General features: G+C 36.6%; 1 protein-coding gene across 2 annotated transcripts in view; it reads right to left on the reverse strand.

Moving 5' to 3' along the window:
- Positions 1–1,545: 1,545 nt before the first annotated feature.
- The window catches only part of LOC106057815 (RYamide receptor-like), a 121,461-nt gene continuing 95,119 nt past the window's right edge, over positions 1,546–27,887 (reverse strand). For both annotated transcript variants that reach the window (XM_056018846.1, XM_056018845.1), the window contains exons 3-4: positions 6,872–7,072; positions 1,546–5,744 (exon numbers count right to left, since the gene is read on the reverse strand). In XM_056018846.1, the coding sequence (XP_055874821.1) occupies positions 5,199–5,744; positions 6,872–7,072 (747 nt within the window). In that variant the 3' untranslated portion in view covers positions 1,546–5,198. The remainder of the gene's footprint in view (positions 5,745–6,871; positions 7,073–27,887) is intronic.

Genomic DNA, 27,887 nt, shown 5'->3' on the forward strand with positions numbered 1-27,887 from the left:
TAAAAGGTAGGCAATCCATGAATCAGAATTGATAGCAAACAAAAATGAGTTATCTCTCTTTGATCACATTTTTCTTTAACACTTGTTCAAAGAACTGTCGGTAGAGCCTATAACGTTTGTAAATACATTTTGTAAATGTCAAACCAAAACCAACTTTGCGGTAAATATATGACTCATTACTGCTGAAGATAGATGCAATACTTCTACTTCTACTACTGTGGGACGACAAATTAATGGTATGTAGGTTCTATAGTAAAAATTTGTGTATTAAAAGGGGTAGTGTAGCTAAACAGTTTAACGTCCATTAATTTTATTTATTGCTTGTGAATTGACCTGGCTTCTTGTCTCTTATGAAAAAGTGCATTGCTTTATACACTAGCTTTTATTGATAAATGGAGGCACGGTGGCTGAGTGGTAAAGCTCTTGGCTTCCGAACAGGAGGTCCCTGGTACAAATCCTGGTGAAGATTTTTTACTTACGGGATCTTTGGGGCACCTCTGAGTTGACCCAGCTCTAATGGGTACTTGACATTAGTTTGGGAAAAGTAAAGGCAGTTGGTCGTTGTGCTGGCCACATGAAAACCTCGTTAACCATGGGTCACAGAAACAAATAACCTTTACATTCTCTGCCCGATAGAGCGCAAGGTCTGAAAGGGGAAGTCTGTTTTTCTTGCTTTACTTTTATTGATAAACGACACTTGAAATTCTTTTAAAATTGTGTATTAATAAGGCTTGGGCTCGAGTCTGAAGATCAAAGAGGAGTGCAGCACTTCATTTTGATACACAGTCTACCACCTCCACCACAGACATAATCTTTGTCTACCGATTGTCATTTTGAGTATATGGAACATTTACAGACATGTCGGAAAAACTATAGATAGCAAGTTTATTGGTGTATCCGGTACATAGACTAAAGAAACTGTTACTAAGTATTGCTTGTTTTTTAAACTTAGATGATCATTTTTGTACATCTATTTAGCACTGTAGAATCAAATTTCTGAAACGTTTGTAGGTTGTTTTTTTTATTTGTTGGCAATATTGATGTTCAATTTAGCGGCCTTCATATTGGCGAGATTTTCGTGAATATCTGAAACAGCTTGTAGTGTCCTACATGTTTCGGATGTTCCTTCAGAGTTGAAGATAATCTACTTCCAAGTTCAAACTCCCGCAGAACGACATAGCATGACAGCGGGCAGATGACCGAACGACAAAGAAATGTCACTGGCAATGTCTGAAGCCTCTTCTCACCTGGTGTCCGCTCCACTGAAATCCTCCATGAAAGTGTGGCACCAAGTTATACGAGGATGTCCTTGTTTGCGCTTCCCTCGTATTGGCCTCCATGATCATCGCAACTCTTGGTATGCGTAGTTCACTTTGTCCCACAAACCTCATGCGACGCTCTGTCACAACCTCATTAAGTGTTCGACTCCCCGTTCGGCATATGATTTCTTTGTTTCAGACCCGATCTCTAGAACTGACTCCAAATTTGCAACCTAAATGTAGAGGTACGAAACATGAAATAAAAACACAAGTTTTTAATCCGCATTTCAATTATTTTATTCAACTCACAACCACATCATGGCACAAGACAAAAATGTATTCAATATAATGTTACATGTGTACTCATACAGATTTGTAACAATCAACATGCCGAGACATAAAACAACGCGATGATGTTTGATCAATACTATACATCGTTTTGGACAACATTATTTATGGATTGGTAACTGAAAATCAACAGTAGAATGTTTCATCAACATTACATGTGAATTGTTTCCCCTTCTGTTTCATCTCGTGCATTAGAGGTATATTGTGACTGTTGGAGATTCCCAACTTTAGCGTTATAAATAGCTCGCTATTTTGGTGTGTCGCAGTGGTTCTCAACCTTTTTAGCTCGGCAACACCTTTTTTAACTATTCCCCACCATGCGGCGACCCCTACCGTAAAATAATAATCTAAACAAGCTGTTAAAAATGATAAGCATTACCCAAGCTTTATATTTAATTACGAAATAATATGAAATTATATATTGACTAAAATCTTAAAAACATGACATTTCTTTTATTAACATTCTTAGTTCGAGAACCTTTTTTTTTTTTTTTTTTATTTGTTTCATAATGAAAAATGAAAATGCTACCTTTATTGACATGGACTATAAAACAATGGCGAAACAATTACATATAAACAAAAAATGCTTCTACACTACCTCACGACATGCGCGAATTTCACCATAGAAATTATATAGATGATTTTTAACTGTAAAAATATTTATTCTATGATAATAAAGATGCGAAAATATTAAAGTTTTACACTTTAAAAAAAAATCCATATTTCGGTTGGTCTTAGGCGACCGTGTGAAATCGTCATCCGACCTCCAAAGGGGGTCGCGTCTCACGGGTTGAGAGTCCCTGGTGTATCGGGTGTAGAGAATGTAGGCAGTGTTAATGGGATACGTGATTTAAAAGGCGTGTCGTAGTTTGTGTGTAATTTTTCAAGGTTCTGATAAATCCGTTTTGTAAATCATCCAATTATAGCACGAAATGGCATGAACACGAGGAAGCTTTAAATGTTTGTTTTGAGACCTTGGCGCAATGGATCTCATTCATCAATCGTAAACAAACAACATTTGGTCACGTGATCGTATTGATAAAACAATGGAAAAAAACTGTCACGTGACAACCATCATGAATTAAACATGAGATCGTAAATTATATAGAAGATATAGAACACCACGTGGCTAAATGTTGTTTGTTTACGATTGGTGAATGAGGTCCATTAAAAAGTTGTTTTTTTTTATTAAATGGAGGTGCGGTGGCTGAGCGGCTAAGCGCCTGGCTTTCGAACCGGGTTCGAATCCTGATCAAGACTGAGATTTTTAAAGTCATGATCTTTGGGCGCCTGACCACCCAGCTCTAATGAGAACCTGCCTATAGTTGGGGAAAAGTAAAGGCGGTTGGTCGTTATGCTGACCAAACGACACCCTCGTTAACCGTGGGCCACAGAAACAGATGACCTTTACATCATATGTGTCATAGATCACAAAGTCTGAGATTTACTTTTTATTTTTTTTACTTTGTAATGAAACAAATAGAGAACTGAGTGGAGATCATCAAGCAGAGCTGACTATGAATATCTTCTGCTACTTTTGAGACACTAAGTTTCCAAACATTGTTTTCTTAATTCAGCGTCCTTGACATTGATTATTTATCTTTTTACTTCCTGGGCATGCTACCCTGCGTCATAGTGGCGCCCGGGTGGAAACGATCGTAGGAGGAAACGATTAGGCTAAAGGGTAGCAAAACAAGACTCCCGTGGGGGTGCTTAAGGGGTGTGAGAGCATCCTCATTGCACTGCGCGGAGTTGTAAAAAAGCTCCCACAACCTTGTCACAATCCAGGTGCTGTTCCTCAAGGGGCCGTTACATAAATGGCGTGTCCCGCACGGTTAGCCTGGTATAGAAAAGGAAAATGGCCGGGATCTTAGTATACGCGGCCTCTTGCCACGAGTCTGACCCACCCGTCAGACAGAACAGTGTACATTGTTCTCATTCAGGCCGGTGGGAGGGAGCTCTTGTTCACATTTGCTGGCCTAGAGTTCCAAGAGCCGAAGGTTTAACTCTACCTGACAGTTACAAGAAGAAGAAGAAGAAGAAGAATCTTTTTATTTCAAGAACTCTAATTTTCTGACTTTCATTCTTTGTAACGCTCCCTTTCATCGCCTCCACCGCCTTTTTTTTCTTCACATTATTGTATTTCTTTGACTGAGCGGTAGAGCCATACTGAGGATCCCGGGATGGCATCCTTTTGAAGACTAGGATTTTAAAATTCGGTATCTTTGGGCGCTCTCTAAATTCACCGAGCTCTAATGGGTACCTGGCAATATAGTTTGGGAAACGTAAAGGGCGGTTAACCCTGGGACACAGAAACTGATGACCTTTACATCATCTGCCCTATAGATCGCAAGGTCTGAAAGGTGAACTTTACTTTACTCTTGTTATGCTTTAAGAAAAAAAATCAAAATGGAAACCAGGAGTAAATCACTGAGATTAAAATTTACCGCATATATTCACACTATGTGATGTTATTTTTAAAGATTTCTTTCTGGTCAAATATTAGTATGCGTCATATTTCCAACACCAATCTCAGATAAAGCTGAACTTTTGCACAATATTTTTTGTTTACCTGACAAAACGACAACCAATAAAGAAATGAACCAGTCAGTTCAAACACTATTGATCATAAATAATTCTTTTTTGGTATCTCAATACAAGGGAAAGAAATACTACACAAAAGAAATGGTGATTTAAGCTGAATTAGTCTCCTTTTTAAGGGAAAGAAATGGTACTTGACTGTAGTGTGTTATAAGCTGAATTAGTCCCGTTTATAGATTAAGGCTTATTACAAAATTAATTACATGACTAATCCTAATTGATACACTTCATTTAAGCTTTGTGTTGGAGACTATACAGCTTTTTTGGTACTTAGCTTGTTTTTAAATATTGAATTTATTCCTGTGACTATTCAGGGCCTATTTTTCTTCGATCATCACACACGCGGATGCACAACTGTAATCTTCCTTTCAAAAGAACGTTAGATTACTCTAAGTACAACAGGTTGGCGTCACAGTAGTTTATCTTATTTTATCTTATATAATACAGGCGTTACTTCAAAAAAGAAGATGATTACGTCCTACGCGTCATGCATTTAGTCATGCATATTAACCAATGACTTAAATTCTGCCAAGTCACTGGTTTTCCTGGCTAGCCCAGGCAACCCATTCCATGCTCTAATAGCACTAACATTCACAACATTGTCTAACATAGTTTTGGAAAAACAGATTCTTTTGACAAATACTCCCTTATGACAAATGGGATTATCTCCAAGATTGTATAGAATCATTTTAGATTGTACATATTAGTGATGAAAGATGAATTAAAGTCGACACTGTAGGGATTCGACCCAGGTGTACTTTTTCGTTCACATTATATGAATATTGACGCAAGCTCTGACTCGTGAGTCACTCAAACATTTTGTAATCTCGGAGCTGAGCTCGGGGGGAACACGTTGAGAGAGCTAATTGGTCCAAGCGAGAAAAAGTTCACATATTATCAGATACCTGAGGATGTTAAAAGCTGATCCCTTAGCAAGGGAAAAAAAATCGGGCACAAAAAAATAAAACATGAACATTTGACAGAGTTGTCTCAACCATTTTCCTTGCGCTTCGTCTCCTGAAGAAGAATGACGTCGCATCCGTCATAGAGCGCGCTGGAACGAAGGTCACAAGTGCACTTCCGCTTGGCATTTTTTCGGCTATGCTCACACTTCGGGGCCAGTTTTACCCCGTTTTCTTCTGAGTTAAAATTTGCGGCATCACGGGTATTGAACGTCCGGCGTTTCCCCGAGGCGTAAATGCTCTTCCCTCCTGACTGGAACTGGTTCATGTTAAGTTCGCTGTACTCCGAGTTGTTGAAGCTGGACACGCTGTTAAGGTCGCAGCTGCAGAGGCTGGCCACGTCTAGAGCCGGGGTGCTCCTGGCGTGACCGTTCCTCCAGTGGCGACGGTTTCCCCGGTCATCTAGCCCAGTTCGCAGGGACTTGGTCATGTAGCCCCGAGGCTGGACGTGCAGGCCAGCATCGTGGACGTTACAGTCGCCAAGCTTCCACCTCAGAGCGGCGGACCTGTGCTTCAATCTCTTGTGGCCCCAACGTCGCCGTAAACAGGAGTGGACCATGCTGTTCAAATCGGCCTAAAAACAAACAAAAATAATGACATATTTAGGTTGTAAATTATTTTTTTTTGTTAAAAAAAAGAAGTATATAAAACATTAGTTTTTATAGTTAAATAACAGATAACAAATAAATAACATAACTTTCATTAGTAGAAAAAAAATAAAGTTCGCCTTTCAGACCTTGCGGTTTTTAGGGCAGATGATGTAAAGGTCATCTGCTTGTTTGATTCACGGTTAACTAGCAGGATGTCATGTGGCAAGCACAACAATCAACGGCATTTGCTTTCCACTACTAAAGACAGGTACCCATTAGAGTTGGGCGGACTCAGAGGTGCCATAATAATCCCCTTATTTAAAGTCCTAGTCTTCACCGAGATTTCAACACAGAGGCCAGGACCCCAGATTCGGAAGTTAAGCGCTTAACCACTCAGCCACCGCTACACCCAAATTTCATTTCTTCTTATTCCTTAACTACCACTGGCCTTGTCAGCATTACGTGTGGCAAAACATGCAGGTCAACAACTGGGTTTATCTTGTCAGGGGTAATATTGCACTAATCCTCAATCTTTGTAATTTATCTAAGAGAACGACATATTTAGCCTTACCTGTGAATACTGAAGGATTTATTTCCCTTATTGGTATCAAATATTTAATAGTTAATAGTTAATTACCAGTAATTAATTGTCTAATTGATTAATTTTTTTATTGATTCATGTTTTGCCTATTCCAATGAGTAATTCTGCAACGTCTCAACTTAATCTGAGAATGGGTGTTGGAAAAATAACGTGTAAAACTTTTTACAATTAGACAGACAGACAGACAGAGAGATTTGATATAAGCTAGTAGTACTTGTACACATTTGTCCTAGCGTATTCGTTAAGGAAGTTGTCTCTATTTTTCAAAGTATTTCATTTGGTTTTGTTTTTACATTTGTAAATTATGGTTTAGTGTTTTATGTGGTATAGCTACTGTACTTTTTATTCTTAGCAGAGTTTAATCCATTGATTAGCATGCATGACTATATAGACACATGACATGCGTAGAACGTAATAATCTTTTCTTTTTTTTTTTTTTTTTTGAAGTAGCGTCTGTAATATATCAGATATATAAGATAAGATGTGATTTAAAAATAGAATCGGATTTACCCTGAAACTTTCATTCATAAAGCCATAGATGAGCGGGTTAACAAAGCTATTGGCCATGGACAGCCAGTGGACGCCGAAGTAGATTGTGTTGGCGTCTTTGCCGAAGAAGTCAATGTTGAAGGTGATGATGATGATGAAGATGTGAAGTGGCAGCCAGCAGACGCCAAACAACAGCACTATGGTCACAAGCATCTTGACCACCTGGATTTGGGGAGAGAAACATTTTTGAGTGACCACTTTGATGAAATTGAAATAACTTAGCACTTTGCTTGTCCACACATTTCACACGTACAAACACGTGATACACACATGTGGACATACTAGACACACACACACACACACACTACACACCACAAACACACATTATTTATTTTACAACATTAGGCGCAAGTCTTTTGGGTTTCGAAAGATCTAATGTTTTATGCAAGCTGCATTAAGTCTGATGTGTTATGTTCGATGTGTTAAGTCTGATATGTTATGCGTGATGTGTTAAGTCTGATATGTTATGTGTGATGTGTTAAGTCTGATATGTTATGAGCGATGTGTTAAAGGCTGATATGTTATGAGCGATGTGTTAAAGTCTGATATGTAATGTGCTATGTGTCAAGTCTGATATGTTATGCGTGATGTGTTAAGTCTGATATGTTATGTGTGATGTGTTAAGTCTGATATGTTATGAGCGATGTGTTAAAGTCTGATATGTTAAGTGCGATGTGTTAAGTCTGATATGTAATGTGCTATGTGTTAAATCTGATATGTTATGCGCGATCGAAGTGTTAAGTCTGATATGTTATGTGTGATGTGTTAAGTCTGATATGTTATGTGTGACGTGTTAAGTCTGATATGTTATGTGTGATGTTTTAAGTCTGATATGTTATTTGTGATGTGTTAAGTCTGATATGTTATGTGTTATGTCTTAAGTCTGATGTGTTGCGTATGATGCACAATATGTTTGACTCAGTAAAGTTGCTATTGCAGGAAGTGGTTATGGGTGTAAGCACTCCACTGCCTATAAAATGCTTACTAATATAATGCGCCTCAAATAGCCTCTGACAACCAATTCAACTCCTGTCCATCACATGTGGCTCAGACATTGAGTCCGGCGGAACCTTTTTCACTAACAAGAGAAGAGAAATTAGGTGACTATCTCGCTCCTAAACCATTAAGCTTCGGACAGCAGGGAATCGTTAACATTTACTGGCTACCCACCAAGGAAAACTTTGAATTCAAACCTCAGCTGCCTTTGCAGTTTAACCCAAACATCGGAAAGGCTTAGGGTGTAACAAAATCAGAAACCGCTGATTGTAAGAAATGAGAGAGAAACATTAAATAAGAAACTGTAGGTCAATAATGAGCAGAATGAACTTTTTTTCAAAGTACAGAGCTACTAAATTGTACTTTACGTTCAAGCTTTGAATCCCCCACATTATCTACCACGGGGAGTTATGGGATTAAATTAAAACCAGTTGAGTTCCTCTATATACATTTATGTCATTAATCGAGGACTAGGTATTAGGACACAAATAATGTAAAGAGATAAAACATTCCATTGAGAGAACTATTTTAGTCTACAGCTACATGTACATGATAAATATAAAGTGCAGCTTACGTACTGTTTGTACTTTCCGTGTTTCAGGCTTTCCTCTTATGTACTCTTTTTTATTTATTTATAATTTTTTAGTGTAAATATTTTTGTTTATATTTTCTTGTTTTATATTTTGTCTAAAATCTAATTTATTTATTAGTACATAAATATTTGAATACACCAAATACAAATATTTGAAAGTAAAGTGGTGCTTAATGAAGTATTCTTATGTACCTCTCCATTTTGTATTTTTGTGAAACTCATTACGACGTATATATATATATATTTTATGTATATTTTATAGGAATAGAAGAGTGCATATTGACTAATGGTATCGATAGAAGTATGTACATGAAATATTAAGGGAAGTAAGTCTCCATTTCGAAAAAAGGTAAAAAATAAAAATGTTTTCTATTGAAACGGAAATGGAAGTGTCCAAGTGAAGAGTCCAGGGCTTGATAGAACGATCTAGATGATTGAAAACTTACTCAACCTTGGCCATGTGTATGATTGGATAAGTGTAACTGAGATTTGAAAGTAAATCTCACGTATTTGGCTCCAGTGTTTAAGTGTAGATAAAGTGTGGGTGTATCAGTGGAATCACTTGAAAGCTTTAACGCGTCATTAGCTCATACTTAATCAAATATACATGTCTGACTGAGTCATGGTGATGTGGTAATGCTGTGATGTAGTTCTAGACAGCTAGTGTTATAGTTATGCTGTATTTAGCTCTAGACAGCTAGTGTTACAGTTATGCTGTATGTAGCTCTAGACAGCTAGTGTTATAGTTATGCTGTATTTAGCTCTAGACAGCTAGTGTTATAGTTATGCTGTGTTCGCTCTAGACAGCTAGTGTTTTGGTAATGTTGTTATGTGGCTCTAGACAGCTAATCTTTCGTTACATGAGGGCGTATTGCATGGTATGGTGTACAATTAGGAACAGTTCTAAATTTATAATCATCCTATATCCTAAATATTTCTTACATACTCCACTGAACTCTATAATTGTGATTTATTTTCATTTTTGGTCAATAAGACAACGATACTTGGTTATATTCATTAATTAGTTAGTCCACGTGACCAGCACACACAACCATTATGTAATCCTAACGAAGTCGACTTATTCGATTCCAACTGCCCACAGGTTTCTGTATTTCCCGTGTCTTCCTTCCCCTCTTCTGACACCATTTTAGTTGCTAGTAAAAAAAAAACAACTGGGATGTACATTATATCAAGTAGTCTTAAAATAAAAATGACATGATCTGCTAACTGGACTCTTTCCAAATTAATAAAGCCAGCCATGTCTAGTAGGTCATCCCCACTCAATAATGGAATGGCGTGAGTACGAAGGAGTAGAATCACTCAAGAATATGTTAGCCGATCCAGACGTCTCTTGCCAGCACTTATATAAACTTCCACTGCATTGCTTTCCACCTTTCAGACCAGAGTTCAAGAAAGAAGATTGAAAAACAAAAAGTGTAATATCGTTATGAAGACCCATCTTTGACCTAATTTTGAAAATCGAAAATTATAAAACTTTCTTCCCACAGATCAAAAGAACGCGCAAGAACTCTTTCAAGTTTAGTCTTATTAGACACGCTCATGTCCCCACGCACATACACACATACACGCATACGCATATACACACATAGACACATATACACACATACTTACACCATCAATTTTGGAGCCTGCCCCAATGATCTATCAATCAACCCCCCCTCCCCCGTCCTATTACACTTAACTACCGTTCAATAAACTGCAATTTCCCATAATGCCCGGCTTCAGGCTAAAGTTAATCAACTTCTCATGCGGAAACCATATACACCAATAATCTCGTGACCAGGGGAGATCACTTCACTGTAAATGAAAACAATGACTTCGATGATCAGCATCCTAAATTTATTTTTTTTCTCTCGCCTCGCAAAAAAAAACTTGACATTGGAATGAAATCACTTCCAAAGTTTATGGCAATTTTAATATATTTTTTTTTTAACCCTTCCTCCCATTAGGCTTGAAAATATGAGTTCAGAAAGATGGATGGACATTAGATTTGTATTTCCAAAAAGATTCTAGCGATTTTCCAAAAAAATTTGAAAGTTAATGTATATTGTAATTGACCTCACATTTAAAACTCTGGTTTGAACGTTATAACTGTAAAGCTTATATCAACCGTGTCTGTTTATCTGGTACACCATATTTACACGTTATTTCTCCCCCTTCTAATTCTCGGATAAAGTTGAAACTTAGCAAAATTATTTATTGTCCCAAAAAAATAACCAACATAAATTAATTTTAAAATTAACCAATTAATTAGTGGTAATTACTTCATTTTTAGCGGCCCCCGGATTGCCAATTTATCTAATCTTGTAAGAAGAATACATCTGTTTTAGTGTCACTATATGACATGTAACATGTAATTAATTTTGTATGTATGGATAAGGTTAATAATTATTATTTAAAAAAATACAAGTGTACACTAAATGAATATATGAAGATGGTGTGGCTGAGGGGTAAAGCACTTGGAACCGAAGGTACCGTGTTCGAATCCTGATGAAGACTCCAGGTGGACAACTTCGGAAGCCGATTTTGAGTTTGTGTTTCCACACAAACTGTCTTTGTAACCTTGTTTTTATATATAGAAAAGGGTAATGAATCATACAGAATATATGAAGATGGTGTGGCTGAGGGGTAAAGCACTTGGAACCGAAGGTACCGTGTTCGAATCCTGATGAAGACTCCAGGTGGACAACTTCGGAAGCCGATTTTGAGTTTGTGTTTCCACACAAACTGTCTTTGTAACCTTGTTTTTATATATAGAAAAGGGTAATGAATCATACAGGATTAAGAAATATGGCTGTTCTTTCCTCCATAAAACCTTTGCTTTTTAAAAATATACTTTTCTTGTTTTTATAATATAATCTTCAGACAATTAAATTAGGCTGATTTCTTTTTATTTTGAACACCCCCCTCCCTTCAGGGGGAATTACCGCAGTCGACTCAAATGTTTTTTTTTTGTATTCAGTAAACAGTTGCATAAACTAAGTGATGAATATGAACATTCTACGTAGATATTACTAGCTGAATCGTTAACAGATGAATTTGATTGTGTGATTTGATTGCGTAAATCGATTGTTTAATTCGATTGTGTAATTCGATTGTATAATTCCATTGTGTAATTCGATTGTTTAATTCGATTGTTTTTGACTATACAGGTAGACACCACATAACCAACCTTTTTTTGTATAGTATGTATGTTTTTGTACGTTGAAAAGTGGTTTGGGACTTTATGCATAAATTAAAAATTGAGTACGAGATCTATAATATTTACATTGTCCAATCAAAAACTTTAAATCATTTTTTTTTCATTACCCCATTTACGCACGTGAAGTGTTTTTTTTTGTACACTTGAATTTTAATTTTGAAAAATGTTATGTTATATTATGTTATGTTATGTTACGTTATGTTATGCTATGTTATCATGTCATGTCATGATGTGTTATGTAATGTTATGTTATGCTATGTTATGCTATGTTATGTTACATGTCATGTTATGTTATGTTATGTTATGTTATTCAAACAGACCATTGGTTGCCTAACTAAATCCCTAGAGCAAGATTCCTGCTATATGGCCCCTTTGTATCTACTGCGCTCAGTACACGACGAAGCAGAAGAGTTATGGTTCCATTCTCAATATCGTTTTCGACGTTGAGGTCAGAGACATTCCTGTCCGAAATGTATGGTTTCCCCCACCTCCCATTCCCCAAAACCAAACAAATAAAATGGTTGGGAACCATCAATATAAGCTTCAATATAAATCCTTTCCTTATAATCATATATGCATGACCTATAAAACTTCCTAAATGGAAAGCACGAAAGAAAAGTTTCTACAACAGTTCATTTTTGCAGTGCAAGATAGAAACAATATACTTGTATTCCAGTGATGCCCAACCTAATTCGACCTACGGGGCATTTTAATTTCCGACACTCGTATCGCGGGCCAAATGACCGAAAAGTTGAAAAAACCTAATGAAATGGAACTAAAAACTAGCTTTATTACCAACCCGTGGATCTAGTACTTACATTAATTAGTGAGATGTTTAAAGTTTATCTTCTTTTCTACAATTCGGGAAGATGGCTTCATTTCTCTATTTACAATGTAAATCTAGCTTAACCACCAACTCATTTTCTTATCTGTTTTTGGCAACTATTCAATCCTTCAACCTCTAGGCGTAATTTAACAATATTTTATTCGCGGCTCAAATCAAGAATGGTGCCATATTTTTTTTTAACAGCCACAATTTCTTGACTACTCAAATACATTGGCCTATTATCATGTTGCACAATATACTAAAGATCCGTTCACTTTTCCTGTTAGATTATACATCTAGTCCCATTTCATAAACACAATGTTAAAGGTCATGGTACCAATCCATCAGAGAAAATGTTATGGCCGTATATAAATATAACTTTATCCCTCTTTTTTTAGAGGGGATTTTCTACACTTTGTGTCGTCGGATGGAACCATGTCGAGGGCCGAATCTGGACCACGGGTCTTATTTTGGCCAACTGAGATTTATTCCAATTAAAAAATGATTCAATACAATCTATAACTGCGCATATTAGGGATAAAATAAGCAATACACTAGTGACTACGACAATGAAATGAATAGATAGAATAGAAAAAAAGCATGAAATGAGTGTGCAAGAATAATTTGGATCTATGGGTAGGACATCATTCCTTTTTTCTTTCTTTAGTTCCCCATCACAATTACTCACACTTTTACGGCGAGCGGAATAAAAGAGGGGCCACAATTTGTCTCGGTAATTATTTACATCTCAAAGGGGAAGGTTACTCTTACAGCTCTAGCACAAAAAGTGGAGTGGCAAAACCAATTTCTCAATTATTTCCCTTAGACTCTTCCCCCCCCCCCCCTTTCTCTTTCCAAGCTAAACAAAAAATCTTTCTTTTCACCCAAAATATTTTTCTTTTACTGTGACGTGAATAAAAGATGTGGATTTTGGTGTGGAAAGTGTGTGTGTGTGTGTCTGTGCGTGTGTGTGTGTGTGTGTACGTGTGTGTGTGTCAGTGAGAGTTATCGTTTGGGAGTAAAAGTTTATTTCAGCGGAGCCGAAACTCCTAGAGTCGACAAGAAACACGCACGGCTCACATTGTAAGTCTCACCCTCTAGTTTGTAGGTCAATACTGTGACTACAAATCAAAGCGCAGGAGTGTAGGGGGGCTGATGGGAAGAGGAAGATACTGAACCTTTTTCCCCCTTCTAACAATATGAATGGATTCAATAGCGAGGTCAGGGGGGGGGGGGGGTTCCGTAGTTACAGGTCAGAGGTTCCTTAGCGACAGGTCGGAGGTTCCCTAGCTACAAACAAGGGTGTAGCGTGATACTTGTTAATGTTTTAGCAACATCGATGGAACTCTCTTGAAGAGGAAACGAGAAAAGGAGACTAGGAGCTTTTACTAGAAGCGGAAATGTCCTATATCTTAGTTCAGTTAGGTCATGGTTTAGGCTACGAAGACAGCGCATATGACCTGTTTGAAGTAAATATACATTGTACAGTGGACCAGTGGCGGACTTAAGTAAGTATTGTGGAGGCTTCAATATAAATGTAATTAATATTATTAATTAATCTCAAAGCATTGTATATCTGCGAAGTAAGAAATAATGAGCTTGGAAAAATAATTTCCATCATTTTCTTATAGTTAGTATGCAATTTTTTACATTAAGATGACTGAAATGTTGAGGTCAACTTTCAGGGTCAAGCCTAGATGGGCAGCACAGTCTTACACGGCCGTAAGTTCGGCCCTGTGTCGGCAAGATTTATGAGGCTTTAATGCTGCTGAATCCTTAACATGGATCATTGTTTTACACCTATACAAGAAAAATAATGGAACCCTTTCAGACCTTGAGATCTATATGAAAGTAGGACAGATCTTATCTTATAGATTACAGACGTTACTTCAAAAAATAAGATAATTACGTTCTACGCATTTCATGTGTCAATCTAGTCATGCATGTCAATCAATGACTTTAAACTCTGCCAAGTCGTTGGTTTTTCTGGCTGATTCCGACAACCCATTCCATAAGACTTAGCTTCTAATAAGATCTCTGAAAACAAAAAGCAGCCATCTTGACAAGAGTGAGTAAGTACAGATGATGTAAACGTTTTCTTTTTTTATGTCAAATGGTTAACGAGTGTGTTATGTGGCCAGCACAATGACCAACTGATTTTACTTTCACCAACTAATGTCAGAAACCTATTAGAGCTGAGTGGACTTAAGCGCGCCCTAAATATCACGAAACTCAAAATGCCAGTCTTCATCAACATTCGAACCCGACAACCCTATGTTCGAAAGCCAAGCGCTCTACCACTCAGCCATCTCGCCCCCTTATTGCCACCTATAATCTACACCTATATAATCTACACCTATAATCTACACCTATATAATCTACACCTATATAATCCACACCTATATAATCTACACCTATATAATCTACACCTATATAATCTACACCTATATAATCTACACCTATATAATCTACACCTATATAATCCACACCTATATAATCTACACCTATATAATCTACACCTATATAATCTACACCTATAATCTACACCTATGTAATCTACACCTATGTAGTCTACACCTATGTAATCTACACCTATATAATCTACACCTATATAACCTACACCTATATAATCTACACCTATATAATCTACACCTATATAATCTACACCTATATAATCTACACCTATATAATCCACACCTATATAATCTACACCTATATAATCTACACCTATAATCTACACCTATATAATCTACACCTATATAATCCACACCTATATAATCTACACCTATATAATCTACACCTATATAATCCACACCTATATAATCTACACCTATATAATCTACACCTATATAATCTACACCTATATAATCTACACCTATATAACCTACACCTATATAATCTACACCTATATAATCTACACCTATATAATCTACACCTATATAATCTACACCTATATAATCCACACCTATATAATCTACACCTATATAATCTACACCTATAATCTACACCTATATAATCTACACCTATATAATCCACACCTATATAATCTACACCTATGTAATCTACACCTATATAATCCGAAAGAAAAGTCATTGTCCCCGCAACACACGGCGCTTATCAGATTTTGATAGGACAAAAAGAGCATATCGTGAACCTCGATGTACGAAAATTTACTCCGAGTCCATCAAACACATAATGCCAAAATGTTCAAATCTGATTTTCTAGGTAGCCATAACCAGGTTGCAAAACTTCAACTTCAAATCTAAATTCTGTCAATGCAAGATTACGAAGATTAGCATATGTTTCATAATAATAATGTTAATAAAAATATTATTGTTACTTGTCACAGGGCGGTACTGCCATATCAAAAGACATTCTTAAGGAAACTACAATTCATTTGTTTCCCCTTTTAATGAGTCTCGATCGAGTAAGGGCAGAGAGTCAGCGGCAGAGAGTCAGCGGCAGAGAGTCAGCGGCAGAGACTTTGAAAACAAGTGTATTTTTTTTTTATGTTCCATAATCACTAATTTTAAATGTCTTTAAATGCGGTCTTTAAATGTGATACCTAGCAGGGCCGGTCTTAGGCCACTGCAACCTATGCGGCCGCAGTGGGCCCCGCACTTTCATGGGCCCAGCACTTTCATAGTCCCCGCGCGATGCGAATTCTAGGTGTAAATTATTAAATTAAACCATTTTAACTGGAATTCTCCTGAAATTATAAAATATAAGAAAAAGCCATAAAAATCTTAAAACACAAAATTGACATTTCGGGTATCATTCAATATGGAAAACGACAATCCTACCTGCGATTTAAAAAAACGGCACTGTCAGCTTTCATTTAATAAAAATGGAATAAAAAGCCGAATTTTAACCAAAACAAGAAGGTTAAATAGTTTATTTACTTTAGTAGTCACTGGCATACAAATATTAATTTAAATCAATCTCGACGTCTTAGGAAAAAAAAAAGAAAAAAAAAGCAATATTTTGCTAGTCGAAAGTAAATCTAAAAGGCAGATCGGAATGTTTATCTGCTTTATGTTGGAAAACTACTATCTACTGTAGATGGCTCGTAAAGTTAATTTGACAGTGATTTTGTACTTAGAAAAGTATAAATAAAATGCAAAGACGAATTTATTTTCTAATACAAATTCACTTATTATCCTTATCACAACCCAAATTAGGCCCCGCGCAATCCGTTTCGCATAGGGCTCCGCAACCTGTAGGACAGGCCCTGATACCTAGGATCCTTTTGTAGCATTTCAATTACATTTTAAGACCACATCCCAAACCAAAAGATTAGAGACAGGGTTACTGCAGCGATTGGACACCATAATGATCTGCTAACTATCGTAAAAAAAAAAATCACGCTAAATATCTATGGCCATATTACAAGGTCTTCGGGGCTTGCAAAAAAAAAATATATATATAAAAATAAGGAATTCCTCAAAACTGTCAAAATAAGAAAGCTGAGCTGGTTCTATTATAAGACATGACACACTGTCAAAAGTCATCTTTCAAGGTACAGTGGAAAGAGCATGAAGAAAGAGTCGTCCAAAGAAGAAAGCTGGCTGGATAAAATGAATCAATAGACCTGCCTCTTTCTTGCTATTTATATAAATGATTTACCTAATTGCATTAGACCAGGAACAAACGTCAGGTTATTTACAGACGATTGCATAATATATAGAACAATAAAAACAACACAAAATACAGAAATTTTACAAAGATAATTAGATGAATTACAGAAATGGGAATCAAATTGTAGCATGTCTTTCCACTAAGAAAAAAATGTTATTAAGAGTAACAAAAAAAAAACTAAAACAAATTAAGTTAATTCCACTTATCTTATTCATGGCAAACCAGTAACACAGACTAAAAACCCAAATAATTAGGTGTTATAATAAATGTAAAATTGTTATGGGATACCCATATTGATGAAACTATCAAAAAATATAACATTAGGATATTGCGGTTTATTTTTAAAAAATCCTATAAATCTAAATAAAACTAAAATGTTATTTAACCTTGGTTAGGCCAATAATAGAATATGCATCCTCTGGGACCCCCCAACTCATGATAACATTAAGAAACTGGAACAGACACAAAATAGAGCAGTGAGATTCATAACAAACGAATATTCACATTTGACTAGAGTAACACCTTTAGTAAAATCACTAAATTTAGAAAGCCTTCAGGACAGAAGACTCAAAAGTAAAGTAGCAATTATACATAAAACACTGAACCATAATATTTAAATACAAAGACAAAATCTAATAAAATACTCAGAAAGACACAAAGGATAAAGGCACATTCCTCGTTCTATATGCTAGGACAAATTTATATAAGTACTCCCTCTTCCCTAGTGCTATTAGAGCATAGAATGGGTTGCTTGAGCCAGCCAGGAAAACCAGTGACTTGGCAGAATTTAAGTCATTGGTTAACATGCATAACGCGTAGGATTTACTAATCATCTTCTTTTTTGAAGTAGCGTCTGTATTATAGAAGATAAGATATCCTGCTAACAACAGCTGCTGACCTGGAAAAGTGTAGAGATTTGGTTACGCGAACTTTCAATGCGCCCCTACAACGAAAGTCAAGGTACACATGGGATGAATGAGAAAACGGTCAGAATGTGTATAAAAAGTCACGAGTCGGTAAACTATTCATTGGATCTCGTCTATTATCTACATTGTTTTACACATTTTTGCTGTGAAATGTGCCATAATTTGATTTTTAAAAACTTTTAATTTTTTTTTCAAACAGGAAGCATTTTTCACACTTGTAATCACAACAAATTTCCTCAAGGATCAATAAAGCAGTCTTAGTCTTAGTCTTATTGAAGCGAAATAACAGAACCGAAATCAATTTTAAAACCTGTACAACCAGACCTGGCTCCATCCTTTCTTAACGTGAAAAATATTTTCAATAGCGGCCAACTGTGCTCGCAATTTCTTTCACATGTTTTTTTTTTTTTCAAAGACGTGTGTTGCAACACTTGACCTTGGATCAAAGTGACCTTTCTAGCTCTTACGAAATTCTATAGACGTAATGAAATATTCAAATAACAAACTGCCAACCCGAAGATTTTATTTCAGAAGCTTTTTTTTTTTGTACCAATTAAGCCAAACCTGCAACTATCGCCAATCTTCTTTAGCCACTTTCAACTTTTTTTTCAAGAGCTTAAATTGACAGCCTCGTTTTAACATCTCACAATTAAAAAGTAAAAATAGCGAAACAAAATAAACAATTAATGTTGGACACAGTAATCTCCTCTTTGTTTATCTTTCAAATTTTTTAGGATCCGGTCGACAATTTTTAACCAACAAAACACATCAGCATAGAAAAAGGAAAGTAAGCGATAAGGAGAGATGTGTATGTCTGACTAAAGTATATTTACAAATTTGATAGATAGTTTGAAATAAATAAACTTAATAATGTCAAGGTCGTTTAATTGAAAAATCTCAGAAAGATCAATACATATGTTTAAAAAATATTTCTATATCGAAAGTGCTTAAATATTTGATGTTACAGTGTTAAAAAGTACAGTACATTTTTTATAGCTTATCAGCGTTTCCGATAATAACAGAAGAAAAAGCTGTTTATAATTATTCGCCATAAAGGCAAAACCTAATTTTAAATAATAATAATAAAAAAAAAATTCGATTTTGACATAACTAAATGTATATTTCATAGAAATAGATGGGAGGTAATCCACAGCATTGTACTTAATAGCCAATATAGTCCTTACTCTGAAATATGCTAGGACAAATTTGTACAAATACTCCTTCTTCCCTAGTGCTATTAGAGCATGGAATGGGTTGCCTGAGCTAGCCAGGAAAACCAGTGACTTGACAGAATTTAAGTCATTGGTTGATATGCATGACTAAATGCATGACGCGTAGGACGTAATCATCTTCTTTTTTGAAGTAACGTCTGTATTATATAAGATAAGAAGATAACAGACTGTGTTTTGATGCACGTACATTTAAAAAGAAACAAAATTCAATAATCATATTTACTCAGAACCTTGTTGTCATGGATGCCAAAAACAGAGTGGATATTCGAGACCATTAGTTATGTAGAGCCTCAATACAGACCTGCGACGTCACAACCTGCAGTGGAGACAAACAACTCAATGCCACGCCGTACAGACCTGTGACGTGGCAACAAGGTATTGGTCTAAACTGCCCACAGGTTGTGACGTTGTAGCTAGTGGTTTCTGCGCCCTATGGTGATTGGTCTCGGTTCAGGTGTGTTTCCTCACAATCATGAATCTAATAAAGTAAATAGGTCTTTGCATAAGAAAACCGAATACCAGCTGCATTATTACCTTCCTTACCTATAAGAAGTACAACGGACGCTCTCACCAGAAATACACGCGGGACGTTTTTATTTGATGTGGCAAATACCCTAACCACAACTTTGAACATATATATATATAAATAAAGGGCCGCATAACTTGTTTCACATTTAATATGCACATGACTGAAGTACTCAACGTCACTAATGCTATGTCACTAATGCTACCTCACTAATGCTAAGTCACTAATGCTACCTCACTAATGATACCTCACTAATGATACGTCACTTATGCTACCTCACTAATGCTACCTCACTAATGCTACCTCACTAATGTTACTTCACTAATGTTACGTCACTAATGCTACCTCACTAATGCTACCTCACTAATGCTACCTCACTACTGCTACGTCACTAATGCTACCTCACTAATGTTACCTCACTAATGCTACGTCACTAATGCTACCTCACTAATGCTACGTCACTAATGCTACCTCACTAATGCTACCTCACTAATGCTACGTCACTAATACTACTTCACTAACACTACGTCACTAATGCTACGTCACTAACGCTACGTCACTAACGCTACGTCACTAATGCTACAGACGTGAAAGAAACAAAAGAAGGGAATCTTGTCACCTTGACCCTGCTAGAGCCTTCGGATGTTAGGTCTATTAGGAAGGTGCGTCGGAGGCAGGGTGGTTGAGTGTTAGCACTTGACTTCTGAACCGTGGGTCCCGGGTTCGAATCCTGGTGAAGACGGTTTACATTTTGTTTTCCCCAACTAATGTAAGAGAGCAATTAGAGTCGCGTTGACTCAGAGGCACCCTAAAGATGCCGACATTAAAAATGTCAGTCTTCACTAGGATTTGAGCCTAAGACCTTTTGATTTGGATGTGATAGAAGTGACATGCGATTAGGAAATCTATTTATAGCCTTGTCAACTGGATTTAACCAGAGAAAAGAAATCTAAAAAAAAAATAGCAGAAATAACCAACAGTATGTATGAAAAGGGGCCAAAATGATAATAGCAGTAGTAGATCTAAGGCAGCAGTGTCAAATAGTTCAGAACTACAAGGGAGAAAACTGTGCCACATAGTTTTGAGATACAAGGGGAGAAAACTGGGGAAATAACGAAACCAAGTGAAGAAACAGAGAATGTTCAGCCCGAAAGCATTAACACAAATTTCATCGTCTGCCCAACGTTCAAGCAATTTGTCAATCTCCATTAAAAACCTCTGCCCCGAGAAATGTAGAAATGTGTGGCAAGGTGAAGGCCGGCGCGTGAAGCATCAGACTACAAGTACAGTGTCTCGCGCTTCTCGGTTAGATTTTCAAGGCCACTTATGCTGTGAATTTATCTGCCCCTGGCCTTTATATTTACTCCTATGGCCCTTGTATTACTTTCAGTATAAAAACTAATTCACAATAAGTTTGATTTCAGGGCAATAAATATTCTACCCTAAAAAACAACAATGTTCTGTTGATGTTAAGAGAAACTGGTCAGTTGACCGAACAGTGAGAGCGCTTGCTGTTCGAAGAAATTCTCTATCAAAATCTGAATTGAAATGTTTAGGGTTCCCCTGAATCCATCCAATGTGTCATAAACAAACAGGAGAAGTTAGAGGATATCTAGATAGGTTTTCACATTCATCTCCTAGAAAGATGCTAGCTAAAGACAAGCACGCAATACTGAGATAGATAATGAGATAATCTTCTTATCTTATATAATACAGACGTTACTTCAAAAAAGTAGATGATTACGTTCTACGCGTCATGCATTTAGTCATGCATATTAACCAATGACTTAAATTCTGCCTAGTCACTGGTTTTCCTGGCTAGCTCAGGCAACCCATTCCATGCTCTAATAGCAACACTAGAATGAGATAATGTAGTGTATAAACCGACATTACTGCTGGAGAACTCTTAAAAAGGTCGCAGGACCCAAAGAAAAACACTTGTCGAACACAGGCACAGACGAAGAAAAGAGTGATCGGCAGACAACGGCTCTGTCTTCATCATGTGTGCCAAACTATGCAGATTGAAAAGGGGTAACGTGAGATCTGCTTTGTTTTTAACCACCATGATAGAATCCCAGATCATTCCCTTACTGAATTCACCCGCACTTTGAATAATACATTCTAGAAATGTAAAATACAAGAAATGTTATTCAATAAAATATTATACAGGAAATCTTATCTTATCTTATATAATACAGACGTTACTTTTTAAAAAAATGTTATTCGTCAGTGGCCTCCTTCAGTTGCGGAACGACTATGATTTATCTCGTAGGCAGGCTCAGCATTAGGCAGCCGCCTAGGTCCTCCAAATAGATGGGGGCCTAGCACAGGACTAAAAAAAAATTGAGAAACTTTGATCAGATCTCTGACAAAGTAGTGCACTACGACTCTATGTTTACTAGTCTCTGTCTTTACTAGGGAAATTGCGATATACGAATATAGACGGTCCTGTTTTTAATAAATTGCGAATTTTTTTTTCCTGGTTCCTTTTTAAGCGGCCCCCGAAAGGGAAATAGACGCTATTAGTTTTGTGTGGAATGTCCGTCCGTCCGTCCCGTTTAGATTTCGTAAACTAGAAAAGATATTGAAAGCCCGATATCATGATATTTTAGACCATTCAAAGTTCTGATGCAACGGCTACTTTTTTCTTTTCTGAAAGGGAAATTTAATTTTTAAAATCAACTATGCAAGCTTTTTTTTTTTCATAAAATTACACCATTTTTACAACTATTCACTATTAATAGTAACAAACACAGGTGGCCATTTAGTAAGGGAGATGACAATTAACCACATTTTTAACAAATTTATGCACATTTATAAAACACTTAACTAAGGATTTTAAAAATATTATTGTTACTTTTTGTTTTAATGAGCTTTTCATTAAGAGATTGACCTTTACAAAACAATTAGATCAATAAGATCAATAAAATCGGTTAGGCCAGGTTCATATCTAACTTCATCTATCCCTTGGTGTGCTGGACCGTTGGGACACCACATAAGATCGGTCAACCTTCTTTCTCCATTCATTCTGTCGTTTGAATGAATTTCATTCTGATATTCTTTCTGAAAATACTGAAACCTGCCTGGGTGGACCACTAACGCCAACATGGACAAAGCTCGCTGAAAACGTAAACACCAACATGAACAAAACCGGCTCTGACCAAGAGAGGTCATTCCTTTGTCGCTTCCCAGTGTCCACATGTGTCTTTGTCATACTCTGCGTACACATAGTGCGGTCTAGGGCTTGTCAACATCGAGGTCTACTGCTTTTAGGTCCCGTTTCATTACAATATTCTTCAAATACAAAAGCAAAATTTAATAAAATACTCTGAAAGGCACAAAGATAAAAGGCACATTCCTTGTCCCATATGACAGGACAAATTTGTACAAATACTCCTTCTTCTGTAGTGCTATTAGAGCATGGAATGGGTTGCCTGAGCTAGCCAGGAAAACCAGTGACTTGGCAGAATTTAAGTCATTGGTTAATATGCATGACTAAATGCATGACGCGTAGGACGTCATCATCTTCTTTTTTTTTTTGAAATAACGTCTGTATTATATAAGATAATATTTTAAAGCCTAATTCTCCTTTATTTTGCTTCCCTTTGTGACACCCACCTCAACAAACTCTGAGAATGTAAGCTAGGACCAACATGTATGTGTTTTGATTTGATATATTCTATTACATCTCGGCTCAATGACAAGGCCTTTCTGTGAATTTCCGAATGTGATTAGTCTCCCCTTGACACGCTCGATTTAAAAAATATTGAAATAAATAGACCAGAATGACGTAATGGACGCCATATTGCCTGTTTGTGTGCGCGCGCGCGTGTGTGGGAGTGTCTCGTGTTTGCGTGCGCGCAAATGTTATCTACATACAAACACATTAGTTGATCCAACAGCTGATACTTTGATCACCGAGTATACTGTTGACTATATGCTCACAGCAAATGAATCTAAAATGTTAAATCGCAGACAGAATTTCTGACCTATGTCACTGCAGGGTTAACGAACTATGATCTATGAGCATTTGAAAAGCAAACCCCGAATGGGTCAAGGCTGGAAGGAGGGCGGGGATAAGTAGGTTGGCGGCATATAGGAGAAATTAAATTAAACAATAATATTAATACGCTAATATAAATAAACTATGTACTTATAATCTGAAAAACAATACTCTTTTTTTTCCCTTTTTGGATTGTTTTTGCTTTAAAGGTAGGATGTTTATCTTTAGGTCACAGCCACCTCGTCATCACCGAAATAAAAGAAAATTATTCGCAGTGTTGCATAGCTTAGTTGTTGATAACCCCCCAACCCCCTAAAAAAAATAGAGATAAGACGGCCACTTCGTGCAGATCTAATTTAACAGTGGTGTAAGGGGTACAGATCGTCTTTAAGGATCGTGTGCGTTTTGAAAAGGCATGTTTCATGAAAAGTTTCTCAAGATATGGTAGCTGCGTTTGAGTGATAAAGGAAGCTTTGTAGTCTATTTAGTCGATGTCTGTTAAGCAGGAAATCTCTCCAAACCTCTCTCCAGAATGCTACATTATGTTCTAGACTGCTGCAACGTGATGGAGGCTATTTCAAACCTTATCGAAAGACATTCATTATAGTTTCCTAAGCCTGAGCGCTCCTTGGTTATGGTCACATTCTTATATGCTTATGGATCTGGACGCCAAAGGTCGAACTAGAGAGAAGGATCCTAGTAATGGAAGTGATATCATTGAGATAGAAGGACCCTAGGTATCACCTGCAAAGACCGCAACACAAACGAGGAGATAAGAAACAGAATCGCAACGACTATTGGGCCCCACGTGACCTGCTGACCACTGTCAAAAAAGCAACAAAAAAAACAAAACAAAACTGCAGACTGAAACTCTACGGCATTAGTAAAAGGTCCGCAGGGCTTGCAAAAACCTTCCTTCAAGGAACAGTACCAGGGAAAAGAAGAAGAGGCAGACAGAGAAAGCGGTGGAAAGACAATATTAAAGAATGGACGGGCCTGTGATTGAAAGATATTCTATCCAAGGCAAAAGAGAGGAATGTAGAAAGAAGGCCGACTGATCATGTGTGGTGCCCAACGGTTCAGCAGAAAAAGTGATAAAGATGAATCTGCAACATTAATAGACATTAGAACTTTGACTGTGATACTCTTACAACTAAATGTAACGAAAGTGAACAATTTTGTGTTAAGATTTGCAAGACACCATCACTTATATGTAGCCTATATATCTATATTAACATGCCTCATTATATATTTAGATTTCGTAATCTGAGCAGGTCAGGACGACCTAGTCTGATTATGGAACATTATTATTTTGAGTGAAGTTGTGGTATGAAGGTAAACAATCCACCAGGTTTTAAAGTCCAGACGTAACTCTAGAAACGAATACCGAGCGTCAGTAGACACAAAATTATCATGTTTTAAAACGTCAAGGCCGTGAGTTTCATTCTTATTAGAAATACGAAAAATAAAAATGGATATATTTTACAAATGATCTGTCTGGTCTGAAATTATTTTTTTTTAAAAGAATGAAGCGATCATAATGGGATGGCGGACCTAATCATTGGTTAGAAAGTACAAAAATTTTAATACAATAAAAAAAAAAAGGAAATGTAGGTTTCAGCATTCACCAGGGGAAGCAAAGGGAAAAAAAAGATTGGTACTTGAAGATATTGGTGTTTAAAATAAAAAAGATAATAAAATATACAACATTTGTTTTTTAGAAAAATGTAAGGCGAGACTTTTTTTCTCTGCTGATATTGTAACCAGGATCGACTAGAGATCTATTTACTGGAGAAAAAAAAAGACTAGAGTAATGATGATCAAACCATCCCATATGGAGATTGCACTAAATTTGTAAACGGATTCGGCTCCAATCATTACTCATTCAAAGTACCTGGCCGCTGACAATAGTCTCTTAGAAATGGTGTGACCTTTCAAAGCTCTGGTAATTCCGAAAGCCACCAAATAAGAACTTCAAGGGCTGCTATGTTTTAATTATGATACTTACCACCCGAGTCAAGTCTGAATTTCTTGACTCTATCAGCCTTCAAAACTAAAATACTGGATTTCCTTATCGGTAAAGATCGGACGTTTTTTTTGGCTTCATACATTGGTCAGAGTGAGCTTCATTGCGAATTCCTGCTTCAACTATTGAAGTCAAAGCATTCTGCTAAAAAATGTTTTGTTTTGTTTTGTTTTCTCATCATGAATTGATTTCCTTCAATAACATGGATTATACTACGATGGTGTATTACGAATGACATTTTCTTCACGACATGCTTAGATCGTACAATAAAAATGTTTCGTTCCGCAATAGCGTCATAACGCATTTAATGGACAGTCATTTCAATTGTTAAAAAATTTATTCTGAAACAATGAAGTTGTGGTCTGCAACAAAATATTTTCGAAAAACAATTATGGAAAAAAAAAAGAAAAAATAGCCTGTGCGACTGAAGGGGGCCAACGAACGAAACTAACAATATTCTTATCTTATAAATTACAGACGTTGCTTAAACAGAGATAATAATTGCACCCTGCGCGAATACATGTGTCATGCATTGTTCATTAGAGGCTTTAACTCTTCTAAGTCGTTTGTTTTCTTGCTGATTCAGGCAACCCGTTCCATGCTCAAATGGTACTAGGAAAGAAGGAGCACTTGTACGAACTTGTCCTATCATATGGAAAAAGAAATGTGCCGTATTGCTAAATTTAACCCCAAAACTAAAAAAAACTATAAGCATTATTGACGTTCAATCAGTGGCGTAACTAAGGGGGGGGAGGGGGGGGAGAAATTTAAAATCCCCCCGGGCCCCCACCTAGGGGGGGCCCCCAAATGGGTGTCCGAAATTTATTTGTAAATACATAAATTAATATATTTGATTGACAAATAGTGTCAACGGGTGTCTTTTTTTTCAACATTTATGGATTAAAAATTTATCACAAAGACTAAACCTAGATCTAGGTCTATCAGTACGTTGACTTTGTTGACATTTTAAAAATATTTTTTCCCACAGAGATCAAAGTTTTTTTTAAAGTTGGTTTTACATTTTAAACTTTGTTGCCACGAATAAAACTGCATGATATACAGCGAATTCCAGGTATCTTGTTACCTTTACTAATAATAGATCTAAATGGCGAGTATTTTATGGCTACATTAATTAACCTTGAAGCAAAATTTACAGAATCGAGTATAACAGATCCAAAAGTTATTCTTAATAATGCAAGAATAGTCCATTATTCGGGTTTGGCGTCTATAATTTCAGAATTAAACTTCACACTCGAGTTATTACCCCTCTATTCATCTTTCCTCAATCTAATGGAAACTCTATTTTTATTTCCATCTAATCCTTTTGCTTTCGCACAAAACACAAACAACAAACAATAACGTAATATCATATAATATTAGCACATCCTTCCTTTTGAAGTTATTATCACACCCTTCCTTTTAAAGTTCTTAAGAGTGATATCTACCATTTGGGGGCCCTATGCAAAACTGATCGAGCGGGGCCTAGTCTGGGTAGGGATGAGCATAATGTCAATATTATTTTTTTTGAATTAGAAAATAGGCCTACTTTCGTCTTTGCAATACATTTTTATCAAATGAAAGCTCGAAATGCCACTTTTTATTTATTAGCACCCCAAAATGTCAATTTCGTCTATTCTTCAGGAGATTTGAATAAATTAAAAAAAAGTTCAGGACTTTATCGTATATTTTGCCTTTTCATGAGATTTCCTGGAGGCCCTGGAAAATCAGGAGGTCACGAAAACCCTGTTATTTTATATACGTTATAATGGTTTAATTTAATAATGTACACTTAGAATTAGCGCGTGTCCTATGAAAGAGCGGGGCCCACTGCGACCGCATAGGCTGCAGTGGCCTAAGGCCGGCCCTGTCTACTAGGAACTTTAACAATTCGTCCACTTCTGGTTGTCTTGACTGGCACAACAAGTTCTCTAGACGTTGGTCTATAACTGTCTGTTTCGTTTGTTCCAACAGTTTGCAGTTCATTGTCTC

The sequence above is a fragment of the Biomphalaria glabrata genome, chromosome 2, assembly GCF_947242115.1.
Source record: "Biomphalaria glabrata chromosome 2, xgBioGlab47.1, whole genome shotgun sequence".
In the NCBI taxonomy this organism is placed as follows: domain Eukaryota; kingdom Metazoa; phylum Mollusca; class Gastropoda; family Planorbidae; genus Biomphalaria; species Biomphalaria glabrata.